Raw genomic sequence first — 16,592 nt, forward strand, 5'->3', positions numbered from 1 at the left:
CTGTGCTATTAGGCGAATGTGATTGTGAATCGCCCAATGCCAAATCTTGTGTGCTAAGAGACACAGTTGTGAGGAGTGTGTCCCTCCTTATTTGATTAGGTAATACATTGTTGTCATGTTGTCTGTTTTGGAGAGACATCGGAGTGTTAGAAGTTGTTTTTCTTCGAAGAAGTCTTTTCGAGTCACGAGACCGAGGGACTCCTCCTACTTCGGTTCCATTGCGCATGGGCGTCGACTCCATCTTAGATTGTTTTCCCCGCAGAGGGTGAGGTAGGAGTTGTGTATATTAGTAATAGTGCCCATGCAATGGAATGAATACGTATGTACATAATAAAGGTTAAAGTATGAAAATGTCACTTACCCAGTGTACATCTGTTCGTGGCATTAGTCGCTGCAGATTCACATGCTGTGCATAGTCCGCCGTCTGGTGTTGGGTCGGAGTGTTACAAGTTGTTTTTCTTCTAAGAAGTCTTTTCGAGTCACGAGACCGAGGGACTCCTCCTCCTTTGTTTCCATTGCGCATGGGCGTCGACTCCATCTTAGATTGTTTTCCCCGCAGAGGGTGAGGTAGGAGTTGTGTATGTTAGTAATAGTGCCCATGCAATGGAATGAATAAGTATGTACAAAATAAAGTTTAAGTAATATATTTACAAATGTATGTTGAAGATTTCTTCCAAACGGCTACAGGCTCCCGGGGAGGCGGGTGGGCGCATGTGAATCTGCAGCGACTAATGCCACGAACAGATGTACACTGGGTAAGTGACATTTTCAGTTCGGTGGCATGTGTAGCTGCAGATACACATGCTGTGCATAGACTAGTAAGCAGTTATCTCCCCAAAAGCGGTGGCTCAGCCTGTAGGAGTGGAAGTAGTTTGAAATAAAGTTCTTAGTACGGCTTGACCTACTGTGGCTTGTTGTGCGGATAGCACGTCTACACAGTAGTGCTTAGTAAATGTGTGAGGCGTAGACCATGTGGCTGCCTTACATATTTCGTTCATTGGGATATTTCCTAGGAAGGCCATGGTAGCGCCTTTCTTTCTGGTTGAGTGTGCCTTTGGTGTAATGGGCAGCTCTCTCTTTGCTTTAAGGTAGCAGGTTTGGATACACTTAACTATCCATCTGGCTATACCCTGTTTTGATATTGGGTTTCCTGTATGAGGTTTTTGAAATGCAATAAACAGTTGTTTTGTTTTCCTAATTAGTTTTGTTCTGTCAATGTAGTACATTAGTGCTCTTCTGATGTCTAATGTATGTAGTGCCCTTTCAGCTACTGAGTCTGGCTGTGGAAAGAACACTGGTAGTTCTACTGTTTGATTTAAGTGGAACGGTGAAATAACTTTTGGTAAAAATTTAGGATTAGTTCTTAGAACTACCTTATTTTTGTGTACTTGGATAAAAGGGTCCTGTATAGTAAACGCTTGAATTTCGCTTACTCTTCTTAGAGATGTAATGGCAACGAGAAATGCAACCTTCCACGTTAAGAATTGCATTTCGCAAGAATGCATGGGTTCGAAAGGTGGACCCATGAGTCTTGTTAAGACGATGTTGAGGTTCCATGAAGGAACAGGTGGTGTTCTTGGTGGTATAATTCTTTTTAGGCCTTCCATAAACGCTTTAATGACAGGTATCCTAAATAGTGAAGTTGAATGGGTAATCTGCAGGTATGCAGAAATTGCCGCGAGGTGTATCTTTATGGAAGAGAAGGCCAGATTTGATTTCTGCAAATGTAGTAAGTATCCTACTACATCCTTTGGAGATGCATGTAATGGTTGAACTTGATTACTATGGCAGTAGCAAACAAACCTTTTCCATTTACTTGCATAGCAGTGTCTAGTGGATGGCCTTCTAGCCTGTTTTATGACCTCCATACATTCTTGGGTGAGGTTTAAATGTCCGAATTCTAGGATTTCAGGAGCCAGATTGCTAGATTCAGCGATGCTGGGTTTGGATGCCTGATCTGTTGTTTGTGTTGTGTTAGCAGATTTGGCCTGTTGGGTAGCTTGACATGGGGTACTACTGACATGTCTAGTAGTGTTGTGTACCAGGGTTGTCTTGCCCATGTTGGTGCTATTAGTATGAGTTTGAGTTTGTTTTGACTCAATTTGTTTACCAGATATGGAAGGAGAGGGAGAGGGGGAAAAGCGTATGCAAATATCCCTGACCAATTCATCCATAGAGCATTGCCTTGACACTGCCTGTGTGGGTACCTGGATGCGAAGTTTTGGCATTTTGCGTTCTCCTTTGTTGCAAATAGGTCTATATGAGGTGTTCCCCAAATGTGGAAGTAAGTGTTTAGAATTTGGGGGTGAATCTCCCATTCGTGGACTTGTTGGTGATCTCGAGAGAGGTTGTCTGCTAGTTGATTCTGGATCCCTGGAATAAACTGTGTTATTAGGCGAATGTGGTTGTGAATCGCCCATTGCCATATCTTTTGTGCCAGGAGGCACAGCTGTGTCGAGTGTGTTCCCCCCTGTTTGTTTAGATAATACATTGTTGTCATGTTGTCTGTTTTGACAAGAATGTATTTGTGGGTTATGATGGGTTGAAATGCTTTCAACGCTAGGAATACTGCTAGCAATTCGAGGTGATTTATATGCAACTTTGTTTGAAGTACGCCCCATTGTCCTTGGATGCTGTGTTGATTGAGGTGTGCTCCCCACCCTGTCATGGAAGCATCTGTTGTTATGACGTATTGTGGCACTGGGTCTTGGAAAGGCCGCCCTTTGTTTAAATTTATACTGTTCCACCATAGAAGCGAGATGTATGTTTGGCGGTCTATCAACACCAGATCTAGAAGGTGACCCTGTGCCTGTGACCATTGCGATGCTAGGCACTGTTGTAAGGGCCTCATGTGCAGGCTTGCGTTTGGGACAATGGCTATGCATGAAGACATCATGCCTAGGAGTTTTAATACCATCTTTGCATGTATTTTTTGTGTCGGATACATGGCTTGTATAACCTTGTAAAAATGTTGAACCCTTTGTGGACTTGGAGTGGCAATCCCCTTTGTTGTGTTGATTGTCGCTCCTAAGTATTGCTGTGTTTTGCACAGCAGAATGTGTGATTTTGCATAGTTGATGGAGAAACCGAGTTTGTAGAGGGTTTGTATGACATACTCTGTGTGGTGTGAACACTTTGTTAGGGAGTTGGTTTTGATTAGCCAATCGTCTAGGTAGGGGAACACGTGTATTTGCTGCCTTCTGATATGTGCAGCTACTACTGCTAGGCATTTTGTAAATACTCTTGGTGCGGTTGTTATACCGAACGGCAACACTTTGAATTGGTAATGTATTCCCTTGAATACGAACCTTAGGTATTTCCTGTGCGAGGGATGTATCGGTATGTGGAAATACGCGTCCTTTAGATCTAAGGTTGTCATATAGTCTTGTTGTTTTAGCAGTGGTAATAAGTCTTGTAGCGTGACCATGTGAAAGTGTTCCGATTTGATGTAGATGTTAAGTGTTCTGAGATCTAAGATTGGTCTCAGTGTTTTGTCTTTTTTTGGTATTAGAAAGTACAGTGAGTAAACTCCTGTGTTCCTTTGTGTACGTGGTACAAGTTCTATTGCGTCCTTTTGCAGTAATGCCTGAACTTCTAATTCCAGAAGGTCTAAATGCTGTTTTGACATGTTTTGTGTTTTTGGTGGGACATTTGGAGGGATTTGGAGAAATTCTATGCAATAACCATGTTGGATAATTGCTAAGACCCAAGTGTCTGTTGTTATCTCCTCCCAAGCTTTGTAGAATTGGCTTAGTCTTCCCCCCACTGGTGTTGTGTGAAGGGGTTGAGTGACTTGTGAGTCACTGTTTGGTTGTAGGGGTTTTGGGACCTTGAAATTTTCCCCGGTTTCTAGGGAATTGTCCCCCTCTGTACTGGCCCCGAAAGCCTCCCCTTTGGTACTGTCCCTGGTAGGTAGACGGTGTTGATTGTGAGGTGCTGGCTTGTGTGGCTTGACCCCGAAACCCCCCTCTGAAGGGTGTTCTGCGAAATGTGCCAAAAGTGCCTCTGCCCTGCGGGGAATAGAGTGCGCCCATGGCCTTGGCTGTGTCAGTGTCCTTTTTCAATTTCTCAATTGCCGTGTCCACATCGGGTCCAAACAATTGTTGTTCGTTGAACGGCATATTGAGCACTGCCTGTTGGATCTCGGGTTTAAACCCGGATGTGCGCAACCATGCGTGCCTTCTTATGGTTACTGCAGTATTTATTGTTCTTGCAGCTGTATTCGCTGCATCCATAGAGGAGCGTATTTGGTTATTAGAGATATTTTGTCCCTCCTCAACTACTTGTTTTGCCCGTTTCTGTAATTCTTTGGGCAGATGCTCGATGAGATGCTGCATCTCATCCCAATGGGCTCTGTCATATCGCGCTAGGAGCGCCTGAGAGTTCGCGATGCGCCACTGGTTTGCAGCTTGTACAGCAACCCTTTTTCCAGCTGCGTCGAACTTGCGGCTCTCTTTGTCCGGAGGTGGGGCGTCGCCTGATGTGTGCGAGTTGGCTCTCTTGCGAGCTGCCCCTACTACAACTGAATCTGGTGGCAGTTGTGATGTGATAAAAGCAGGGTCCGTGGGCGGTGCTTTATATTTTTTCTCCACCCGTGGAGTTATCGCTCTGCTTTTGACAGGTTCTTTAAAGATCTGTTTTGCGTGCCTTAGCATTCCCGGGAGCGTAGGCAGGCTTTGATAGGTGCTATGGGTGGAGGAGAGGGTGTTGAAAAGGAAGTCATCCTCGACAGGTTCTGAGTGTAATGACACGTTATGGAACTCTGCTGCCCTAGCTACCACCTGTGCATACGCTGTGCTGTCCTCAGGTGGTGAGGGCGTGGTAGGGTACGACTCAGGACTATTGTCTGATACTGGGGCGTCGTATAGGTCCCAAGCGTCCTGGTCATCTTGGCTCATGGTGGTATGAGCTGGTGAATGTGACGGAGTTTGTGCCGGTGATGTATGAGTTACAGGTGGAGGAGAGGGTGGTGGAGTTACTTTCTTCACCACTTTTGCTTGTGGTGTTTGTTCTTGTGTTTGGAACTCGAGTCTCCTTTTCCTCCTGATTGGGGGAAGAGTGCTGATCTTCCCTGTCCCACTCTGTATGAAGATCCGCTTCTGGGTGTGGTCTACGTCAGTGGTTTGTAACTCTTCTTCAAATCTGTGTTTGCGCATTTGAGAGGACAGTGATTGTTCCTCTGAATAAGAGCTGGCCGTCGGTTCGGTTGCTGGGCGTTTTGGCACCGAAACTGTGTCTTTGCTTGTTTTCGGCTCCGAGGAGAATTTTCTCTTTTTTGTAGTCGAGCCTTCTCGGCGTCGATCATCCTCGGTGCCGCTGTCTCTGCGTCGAGCAGCTTCGGTTCCGCTGTCTCGGCGTCGACCCTTTTCGGCAGCACTTTCTCGGTCCCGAGATTGCTGCGTGCCTGTGTCTCGACCCGAGTCGGGCGATCTCGGCACCGGTTCGCCCTTTTTCGGTGCCGATGGACGGTCACCTATTTTATGGGTTGAGCCATGGCCTGTTGGCAGTGGCGTCCCCTGGGCCTTGTCTGTTTTCCCGTGTGGTGCTTGTTTCGACGTCTTACTCACGGTTTCTTCGGCGTCGAATTCCTCCGAGTCCGATTCATGGATTGAGAAGGCTTCCTCTTCTTCTCCTTGTTCCTCGAACCCTCGTTGTCCTGTCGGCGTGGACGCCATTTGCAACCTTCTGGCTCTTCGGTCAGGGAGAGTCTTTCGGGACCGAAACGCACGACAGGCCTCACACGTTTCTTCCTTGTGCTCGGGCGACAGGCACAAGTTACAGACCAAATGTTGGTCTGTATATGGGTATTTGCTGTGGCATTTAGGACAGAATCAGAACGGGGTCCGTTCCATCGGTATCGATGTTACACGCGGTCGGGCCGACCAGGCCCCGACGGGGGGTCGAAGTTACCCCGAAGGGCTACCGGAGCTTTTCACGATTCGGTGTCGATTCTATCTAACCCGATACCGAACGAAACAATACCGACGCAGTTTTCCGAAGTTTTGACTATCTTTCCGTCCCGAAACCCGGAGCGAAAAGGAACACGTCCGAACCCGATGGCGGAAAAAAAACAATCTAAGATGGAGTCGACGCCCATGCGCAATGGAAACAAAGGAGGAGGAGTCCCTCGGTCTTGTGAGTTGAAAAGACTTCTTCGAAGAAAAACAACTTGTAACACTCCGACCCAACACCAGACGGCGGACTATGCACAGCATGTGTATCTGCAGCTACACATGCCACCGAACATATATTTACAAATGTACAAATGTTCAAGATCTACTTCTAAACGGCTACAGGCTCCCGGGGAGGCGGGTGGGCGCATGTGAATCTGCAGCGACTCATGCCACGAACAGATGTACACTGGGTAAGTGACATTTTCCGTTCGATGGCATGTGTAGCTGCAGATACACATGCTGTGCACCGACTAGTAAGCAGTTATCTCCCCAAAAGCGGTGGTTCAGCCTGTAGGAGTTGAAGTAGTTTGAAATAATGTTCTTAGTACAGCCTGACCTACTGTGGCTTGTTGTGCAGTTAACACATCTACACAGTAGTGCTTGGTAAATGTATGAGGCGTGGACCATGTTGCTGCCTTACATATTTCGTTCATTGGAATATTTCCTAGAAAGGCCATGGTAGCCCCTTTCTTTCTGGTTGAGTGTGCCTTTGGTGTAATAGGCAGCTCTCTTTTTGCTTTAAGATAGCAAGTTTGAATACACTTAACTATCCACCTAGCAATGCCTTGTTTTGAAATTGGATTTCCTGTATGAGGTTTTTGAAAGGCAATAAATAGTTGTTTTGTTTTTCTAATTAGTTTCGTTCTGTCAATGTAGTACATTAGTGCTCTTTTGATGTCTAATGTATGTAGTGCTCTTTCCGCTACTGAATCTGGTTGTGGGAAGAACATTGGTAATTCTACTGTTTGATTTAAGTGGAACGGTGAGATAACCTTTGGTAAAAATTTTGGATTTGTTCTCAGAACTACTTTATTTTTATGTATCTGAATAAATGGCTCTTGTATGGTAAATGCTTGAATCTCGATCACTCTTCTTAGAGATGTAATGGCAATCAAAAATGCAACTTTCCACGTTAAGTATTGCATTTCACAAGAATGCATGGGCTCGAAAGGTGGACCCATGAGTCTTGTTAAGACAATGTTGAGGTTCCATGAAGGAACAGGTGGTGTCCTTGGTGGTATGATTCTTTTTAAGCCTTCCATAAACGCTTTAATGACTGGTATTCTAAATAGTGAAGTCGAATGAGTAATTTGTAGGTAAGCTGATATTGCGGTGAGATGTATTTTTATGGAAGAGAAAGCTAGATTTGATTTTTGCAAATGTAGTAAGTATCCAACTATATCTTTCGGAGATGCGGTTAATGGCTGAATTTGATTATTCTGGCAGTAATACACAAATCTTTTCCACTTGTTTGCGTAGCAGTGTCTAGTGGTAGGTTTCCTAGCTTGTTTTATGACCTCCATACATTCTTGTGTGAGGTGCAAGTGTCCGAATTCTAGGATTTCAGGAGCCAAATTGCTAGATTCAAAGATGCTGGATTTGGATGTCTGATCTGTTGTTTGTGTTGTGTTAACAGATCTGGTCTGTTGGGTAGTTTGACATGAGGTACTACTGACAGGTCTAGTAGTGTCGTGTACCAAGGTTGTCTTGCCCGTGTTGGTGCTATTAGTATGAGTTTGAGTTTGTTTTGACTCAACCTGTTTACTACATATGGAAGGAGAGGGGGTAAAGCGTATGCAAAGATCCCTGACCAGTTCATCAATAGAGCATTGCCTTGGGATTGATCTTGTGGGTATCTGGATGCGAAGTTTTGGCATTTTGAGTTTTCCTTTGTTGCAAATAGATCTATTTGAGGTGTTCCCCAAATTTGAAAGTAGTTGTTTAGTATTTGGGGGTGAATTTCCCATGTGTGGGTTTGTTGGTGATCTCGAGAGAGATTGTCTGCCAACTGGTTCTGAATCCCTGGAATAAATTGTGCTATTAGGCGAATGTGGTTGTGGATCGCCCAATGCCATATTTTCTGTGTTAGGAGGCACAACTGTGTCGAGTGTGTCCCTCCTTGTTTGTTTAGATAATACATTGTTGTCATGTTGTCTGTTTTGACAAGAATGTATTTTTGGGTTATTATGGGTTGAAATGCTTTTAGCGCTAGAAATACTGCTAACATTTCCAAGTGATTTATGTGAAACTGTCTCTGATGTATGTCCCATTGTCCTTGGATGCGGTGTTGATTGAGGTGTGCTCCCCACCCTGTCATGGAAGCATCTGTTGTTATGACGTATTGTGGCACTGGGTCTTGGAAAGGCCGCCCTAGGTTTAAATTTGTACTGTTCCACCATAGAAGCAAGATGTATGTTTGGCGGTCTATCAACACCAGATCTAGAAGTTGACCCTGTGCTTGTGACCATTGTGATGCTAGGCACTGTTGTAAGGGACGCATGTGCAATCTTGCGTTTGGGACAATGGCTATGCATGAAGACATCATGCCTAGTAGTTTCATTACCATTCTGACTTGTATCTTTTGTGTTGGATACATGGCCTGTATTACTTTGTGAAATGCTTGAACCCGTTGTGGACTTGGAGTGGCAATCCCTTTTGCTGTGTTGATTGTCGCTCCTAAGTATTGCTGCGTTTGACACGGCAGAAGGTGTGACTTCGCGTAGTTGATGGAGAAACCTAGCCTGTGAAGGGTTTGTATGACATATTTTGTGTGCTGTGAACACTGTTTTAGCGTGTTGGTTTTGATTAGCCAGTCGTCTAAGTACGGGAACACATGTATTTGCTGCCTTCTGATATGTGCAGCTACTACTGCCAGGCATTTTGTAAAAACTCTTGGCGCAGTTGTTATTCCGAATGGCAACACTTTGAATTGGTAATGTATTCCTTGGAATACGAACCTTAGGTATTTCCTGTGTGAAGGATGTATTGGTATATGGAAATACGCATCTTTTAGATCTAATGTTGTCATGTAGTCTTGCTGTTTGAGCAGTGGTTATACGTCTTGTAACGTGACCATGTGAAAGTGGTCCGATTTTATGTAGGTGTTTAGTGTTCTGAGATCTAGTATTGGTCTCAGAGTTTTGTCTTTTTTGGGTATGAGAAAGTACAGTGAGTAAACTCCTGTGTTTTTTTGTTGAGTTGGTACTAATTCTATCGCGTCCTTTTGTAGCAATGCCTGAACTTCTAGTCCTAGAAGATCTATATGTTGTTTTGACATATTGTGTGTTTTCGGTGGGACGTTTGGAGGGAATTGGCGAAATTCTATGCAATAACCATGCTGGATAATTGCTAAGACCCAAGTGTCTGTTGTTATTTCCTCCCAATTTTTGTAAAATTGGCTTAGTCTTCCCCCCACAGGTGTTATGTGGTGGGGGTGTGTGACTTGTGAGTCACTGCTGATTTTGAGGGGTTTTGGGGCCTTGGAATTTCTCGATTTTTTGGGAATTGGCCCCCTCTAAATTGTCCCCGAAAACCTCCCCTCTGATATTGACCCTGGTAGGTAGGCCTTGTTTGTGAGGTTGTGGTTTCTGTGGGTTGACCTCGAAACCCTCCCCTAAAAGGTGTTTTACGAAATGTGTCTCTGCTCTGCGGGGAGTAGAGTGCGCCCATGGCTTTGGCTGTATCGGTGTCCTTCTTGAGTTTTTCGATGGCAGTGTCTACCTCCGGCCCAAACAATTGCTGTTCATTAATTGGCATATTGAGCACAGCCTGCTGGATTTCCGGTTTGAACCCAGAAGTGCGCAGCCATGCGTGCCTTCGTATTGTGACTGCAGTGTTTATTGTCCTTGCAGCTGTATCTGCTGCATCCATGGAAGACCGTATCTGATTATTTGAGATACTTTGTCCCTCTTCCACCACCTGTTGCGCTCTTTTTTGGAACTCCTTGGGTAAGTGTTCGATGAAATGTTGCATTTCATCCCAATGAGCCCTGTCGTATCTTGCCAAAAGTGCTTGTGAATTGGCAATACGCCACTGATTTGCTGCTTGTGCTGCAACCCGTTTTCCCGCAGCATCAAATTTGCGGCTCTCTTTGTCTGGAGGTGGTGCGTCTCCTGATGTATGAGAGTTGGCTCTCTTACGAGCTGCCCCCACAACTACTGAGTCCGGTGTTAGTTGTGTTGTAATATATATTGGATCAGTGGGCGGTGGCTTATATTTTTTCTCCACCCTTGGAGTTACGGCTCTGCCTTTAACTGGATCCTGAAATATTTGTTTGGAATGTTTTAGCATTCCTGGGAGCATGGGAAGGCTTTAATATTGGCTATGGGTGGAGGATAGGGTGTTAAAGAGAAAGTCATCCTCAATTGGTTCCGAATGTAAGGACACATTGTGAAACTCGGCTGCCCTTGCGACCACCTGTGTATAGGATCTACTGTCCTCAGGTGGTGACGGTTTTGTAGGATAAGAGTCTGGGCTATTGTCAGACACTGGAGCATCGTAGAGGTCCCATGCATCGGGATCATCCTGACTCATTGTGGTATGAGCTGGTGAGTGCATCAGTGGTGGAGTTGTTGCTGGTGATGCATGTATTGATGGTGGTGGAGACGGTGGTGGGGTTGTTTTCTTTGCCACCTTTGCCTGTGGTTGCTTGTCCTTTTGTTGAAAGGCAAGTTTCCTTTTTATTTTGATTGGGGGAAGAGTGGTTATCTTCCCTGTGTCCTCATGAATATGAAGCCTTCTTTGTGTGTAGTCAGGCTCTGCAGATTGAAGCTCCTCTCCAAATCGATGTAATTGGGAGGTTAGTCCTTGTTCCTCTGTATAGGAGCTAGTTTTCGGCTCCGAGGCTGGCTGTTTCGGAACCGAAACCTTTCCGGAAGTCTTTTTAGGCTCTGAAGAAACCTTCTTTGATTTCGGCGTGTCTCTGTGCCGAAATTCTTCGGTGCCGCTGTCTCTGTGCCGAAGTTTCTCGGAGCCGCCATCTCGGCTCCGAGGTTGCTGTGTGGCGGTATCTCGAACGGAGTCGGATGACTTCGACACCAGCATGCCTTTTTTCGGTGCCTTGGATGGGTCACCTATTTTTCGGGTTAAGCCATGGCCTGTTGGCGGTGGCGTCCCCTGGGCTTTTGTAGACTTCTTGTGAGTCTTGATTTTCGACGTCTTACTCACGGTTTTGGTTGTTTCTTCGGCGTCGAGTTCTTCCGAATCCGACTCGCGGACGGAGAAAGCTTCTTCTTCCTCCTCGAAACGATCTTGACCTGTCGGCTTGGACGCCATTTGTAGTCTCCTGGCTCTTCGGTCTCTCAGCGTCTTCCTCGACCGAAACGCTCGACAGGCTTCACAAGTATCCTCCTTGTGCTCGGGGGACAAGCACAAGTTACAGACCAGATGGTGATCCGTATACGGATACTTGTGATGGCATTTTGGGCAGAAACGGAATGGGGTCCGTTCCATGAGCCTTGAAGTCGCACATGGCCGGGCCGACCAGGCCCCGACGGGGGATCTAAAAAACCCCGAAGTGCCACCAGAGCTCTTCAAAATTCGGTGTCGATTTGTTCTAACTATCCCGATACCGAACGCAAACAATACCAACGTTTTTTTCCAAGATTCTAACTAACTTTCCGACCCGAAACACGGAGCGAAAAGGAACACGTCCGAACCCGATGGCGGAAAAAAAACAATCTAAGATGGAGTCGACGCCCATGCGCAATGGAACCGAAGTAGGAGGAGTCCCTCGGTCTCGTGACTCGAAAAGACTTCTTCGAAGAAAAACAACTTGTAACACTCCGAGCCCAACACCAGACGGCGGACTGTGCACAGCATGTGTATCTGCAGCTACACATGCCATCGAACATATATATATATCTCAATATAGGTGTTTTATTTTATCTTTGCATGTATATATTTGCTGTTTTAGAATGAGGATTCTTTGTACATGTTCTCACTTCATTGCTGCGCATCTTAAAAGTGCCCTGTTGGTTATACTGACCTTCCTTCATGAACCTTGCGAAGAGATATAATAAAGGTCTCCTTTAGACTAAGAAGTACATTCCAGAGATTCTTTTTGACTCCTCTCAGTGTGTGTATTTTGGCTCGGTCAGCAATAAAGGAAAAAAGTGGTACAAGCAACCTTCAATGTAATACTTCACAGCCTCCTAGAAACATTACTGGGATACATTTTAAATAATTTCATGTGATGAAATATCACCAAAAGTGATATACAAGCAATCAAATAATGCCAGTAAATGGTTTGGCAAGACATTGTTTGGGCAACAGACTAATGCACAAGAATACAACGCAAATTTAAAGCCACAAAAGCTCAGCCAATACGGACATATAGTTCAACCTACCCTTGACATAAGTTTTTCTTACACAAATAGCACATCTGCCTCTTCTCAAACAGACATTGTTAACTCGTACCTTTTCTCGGATCTCGAGGGCTCTTTTGCACAATGGTTCTGCCTCCTTGTACTTTCCACGTTTTCCGTACAGTACTGCCAAGTTGTTGAGTGTTGCTGCCACCTGCCAAGAGGGGAGGACAAAAATCATAGTGCTAAAGGATTCTTTAATAAGGAGCTCACAGGTGCAATATTTGAATGAGATGAATACAGCTTTTAATGTATATTTACACCAACAGGTTAACTTTTTTTTTTTTTTTTAACCAAAAAAGACTGTGAATTTATATTGATTTCATATATAACTCAGTCATGTGCAATGTTCACTGAATTTAATGTCAATATGTTATTTAGTTATAGTTCGCCTGCGCTAAACGTGAACTTAATGTGTCGAGATGTGCATTAGTCATTAACTTGGAAAATAAACCAGAACTTTAACATAGAAACTTCACAGTGAGGCAGGTTATGGCTGATGGGCTTGCAAGTGTTATGCAGTTGTGGTAGTGTACACCTATAGGTGTGATGTCAGTATGGCATCACTAGTGGCAAATACCGTGCACTAATTATGGAATGCAGGCACAGCTCACGCTGCTGGGTTGGGGGAGTGCATCTGCAATGTTAGCTATCTTGAGAAAGAGCTGATAGGAAAGCAATTTAGCATTGCACAGAGTCTTTCATGCCAGGATTGCCAACAATTCGGCCAACTGCTATGGTGGGAGAGTATCATCTCTTGTGGTGATTTTGAGGCATGCTGTCCCATCTTTTTGCAACTGGGCACTTCCTAAGGCCTTCAGCCTCTTCCGTTTGCAGGGCTTTGCTCTTGGTTTAGCCCACTTCCGTAAAGTATACTGGCTGGCCCCCGTCAAGGGTTTGGGGGTGGGGGGGGGTGGTGGTGGTGGGGGGGGGGGGGGTTCTGTGAGACTAGCACTCTTCACTTTCAGGTTATGGCTGAACTAGCAATAGGGCCAGGTCTAGGAGTCAGGTGACCAGCTTGTTTTATTTCAGTGCATTTAAACTTACCAGCTGTTACGGCTGGGGTACCCAGTGATGGTAGTAAGCTCGTTTGACTGTAGGCCAGTAGTTTGGTAAGGAGTTTGCAACTTTACAGTATGTGCTGCATGTCTGCCGTAAGGGCATTACATCTGAGGAATGTTATTCAGGAAACATCTTGGTAATTTTTTTACGGGAGTGATAGGCTCTATTGAGGTGAAAATATGTGAATCTGGGGTTGCATGAGACTGAGAGGGTATGCAAAAGCCCTGGCCCAATCCCAGTCATGCAATACCCTCCCTGTCTCTGTTTCCCATTCCTCCCACAAACTCTGCAGCCTCAGGGCTTTGTTGATCCAACACCCTAGCCTATATCTGCTGCAGATCATAAATAGTGTCTGGATGAGGGCATGTGTTTGTGGCTTTTCAGTTGCTGTGCCACAGTTTGACAGGTTTTGATCATGAATATGGGCCAGGAATTGACCTCTGTGGATGTTGACATGCTTCTGAACAGCGATTAAAGTTACAAATTGGCCATTCTAGAACTGGTAGCTATGTGTCGCAATGCCCACCACATTCCAGACTCGCCTACGGAGAAACTACCTAGCTGTTCCACCAACTCTAAAAGACATATAAAAAGGCAGTTAAGGCACCACATGATTAATAAGGAGCAAGCTTCTATGAAAGCAGTTCTGGGCCACCCGTATCAGCGGAGGTCGGCACCCACCAGCCTTTCTTCGGGGAAGGAGAAGTCTAAGTGTTTGTGTTGCAGTGGATCTTGTCCCCCTGTGCAAGTCTCATCTAGCGACCACCTTGAGAACCAATGCTCACTCACTGCAGCTGAGCCACTAAGTAGTAGTATTTGAAGTTAAGAACCCCAGTCCTCCGTTGACTGTCGGAAGTCACAGCTTGGCCAAGGGCACTCTGCGGCAGTCGTTGCGCCAAACAATGTCTCCAACAAAACATGTCAGTTAAAGCAATACATACTGCTAAAGTAGCTCAACTTGCCTGCATTTATGGGGTGTCAACCTTCGTCTACTTCTGTTTGCCTGCCTGACAATCAAATTCCTTAATAGATATTAATCAGGTCACTCGCCCTTTCAAACCTCTATAACCCTCCTAGCATAAAGGTCAACGTACATATGGCCTTTAAATGATGAGCACAACACACAGGCAGCCACTATAATCGCAGAAGGCCTAGACTCAACAGGAGCCAAGCCTCGGTCTACTGTCCCTGACAGAATTTCTTTTTTTGGGCAATGAGAAAAGCATGCAGTGCTCCAACATGCCAAAACTATTCTTACATTTCTCTACCCTCTTACCCTACCCCACCCCACCACATCTGCAGAAAAGCCACTGTTCCTATATACCACCCGCTCAGATCAGGTGATAAAGGGAAGCATTAAACCTCTCAGAACAGGGAATACCATTCGGAATTTTGCACAGTAATTCTGCATCCACACAGTTAATTCCCTAACTGAGGGGTCTAACTTGTAATAGGTGGAAATTACATGCATAGATACAATCCAGTAGTGGTAATTCTGGCTGCTGTGAATCTCTGTATGGAATTCCGCCTAATTCGTAATCAGGGCCCTAGGGTTGGACAAAAGGAATTTGACGCCATCTGGAGCAAAGTGATCAAAACTCCATCCATTGGCATTAAGATGGACACAGAATTTAGGCTTGCAGCAACATAATATTAGAGCAACATGAGGTGTGAAGGATCAATAAATCAAGGTTTACCCTAGAAAAAAACAGTATAACAACAAAAAATTATCCAGTGTAGTCAGCACATTGATGTAATAATAATTCGACCCTCCAAAAAAAGAGAAGCACACTGCAATAATAATCAGCGCTGTGTAAAACAAACCAAAGCAATCGCTTGAGACACCCATTTCGATGAAGAGAATTCGTTTGAGTAAATCATCAGGATTGAAGCAATAAAAAGAACAATTAAAAGGAGACAGCTCAAAGGAAGACCAAAAGGAGGGCTTGAGATGAATTCAATACACAATGGCATAAGGGACCAAGGTAACCCATGAGACAAAACAATTCTTCCACAGGCATAAATAAATACCACATTAAATTGTGGCCTGCTGCTGCTTATTACTTGTGACTGATCAGGGTTAAATTCTCTGTGCATATTAAATGTAATCACTCAGAAAAATATGTTCCCATGACATGTTTAACTCTATAAAACATAGGTATTAGTGTTACACATTATATCCATCAAGCAGTTGTCATATTCATATTTAAAATCATCCATCAAATCCATAGTGTCAAAGTCATGTTTAAAATACAAACTAAGTACTTGCGCATTTAATTTCATGTAACCATTCCACCTCGGAGGTCATTCAGATACTGAGGTCAATAAATCTTTATAAAAGGCTTTCAATATTTGTCCAAAAATAATCATTTGCCATGAAAATATCCTTTTTATTTCGTAGTTTATGTAGCCACTTAGCCTCTTGAAATGTCAATGTATTTCAGCTTCTCACAGGATTTAGAGCCACATCAGACCAATCCCAAGGGTCTGGAATTTTTACTCTCATGCCAGTGCAATTCTAGTGTAACTATTTTCCATCATTAACAAAAACCATTAATCTCTCACAAACGTATGTAAACATTCCCTGTGGCTTACATGTAGTTTATTGCTTCATAGAACACATTATGGGAATGACACCTGTATTTTACCATATATATATAATTAGCATTGTGTGATGTACCATCCCTAATTCAAACATATGCCACAGCGGGAGAATGTGTGGCATCTCCAAAAGGCCAACTGTCCTACTTGTTTCGCACTGTCCTACTTAAATTATTAATGAGAACATATGGATCAAATATGCCCATCATAGAATAACAGCTAATGGATATGCTTGCTAGTAGAGAGATTCCATCATATCATTCCTTATACAGGGGAAGTGAGCTCCTATTGAGTGATCAGGCTGAATCAGAATTATTTACATTTCTTCATTGAAAATCAATCTATGAAGAAGACTTTCTATTTTAGTCTGCAGATACCTCAAAATAAGTATATTAGCATTTCAGGAGCACCACCTCACTGGGAGTACAAGTGTTTTTCAAAATGCCAGTTCCTGTTTACTAATGAAAGGGAATGTGATGTTAAAAACAAGTACTTTTGGAAATAGAAACATATCCTGGTCTCAGTATCTGAATGAGCTGTGAAGTGAAACAGATATATGAAATTATACTACAATAGAATACGAACTATATTAGGACTTGAGGACTTTTAT

At 44.2% G+C, this 16,592-nt stretch overlaps 1 protein-coding gene across 5 annotated transcripts in view; it reads right to left on the reverse strand.

Moving 5' to 3' along the window:
- Positions 1-16,592, reverse strand: part of KLC1 (kinesin light chain 1) — a 377,498-nt gene that overhangs the window by 113,286 nt on the left and 247,620 nt on the right. For all 5 annotated transcript variants that reach the window (XR_011198745.1, XM_069207275.1, XM_069207276.1 and 2 more), the window contains exon 7: positions 12,372-12,473. Coding sequence is in view for 4 of the 5 variants with exons in the window: in XM_069207275.1 (XP_069063376.1) it covers positions 12,372-12,473 (102 nt within the window). In the remaining variant the exon portion in view is untranslated. The remainder of the gene's footprint in view (positions 1-12,371; positions 12,474-16,592) is intronic.

The sequence above is a fragment of the Pleurodeles waltl genome, chromosome 9 (genome assembly GCF_031143425.1).
Source record: "Pleurodeles waltl isolate 20211129_DDA chromosome 9, aPleWal1.hap1.20221129, whole genome shotgun sequence".
Taxonomy (NCBI): Eukaryota; Metazoa; Chordata; class Amphibia; order Caudata; family Salamandridae; genus Pleurodeles; species Pleurodeles waltl.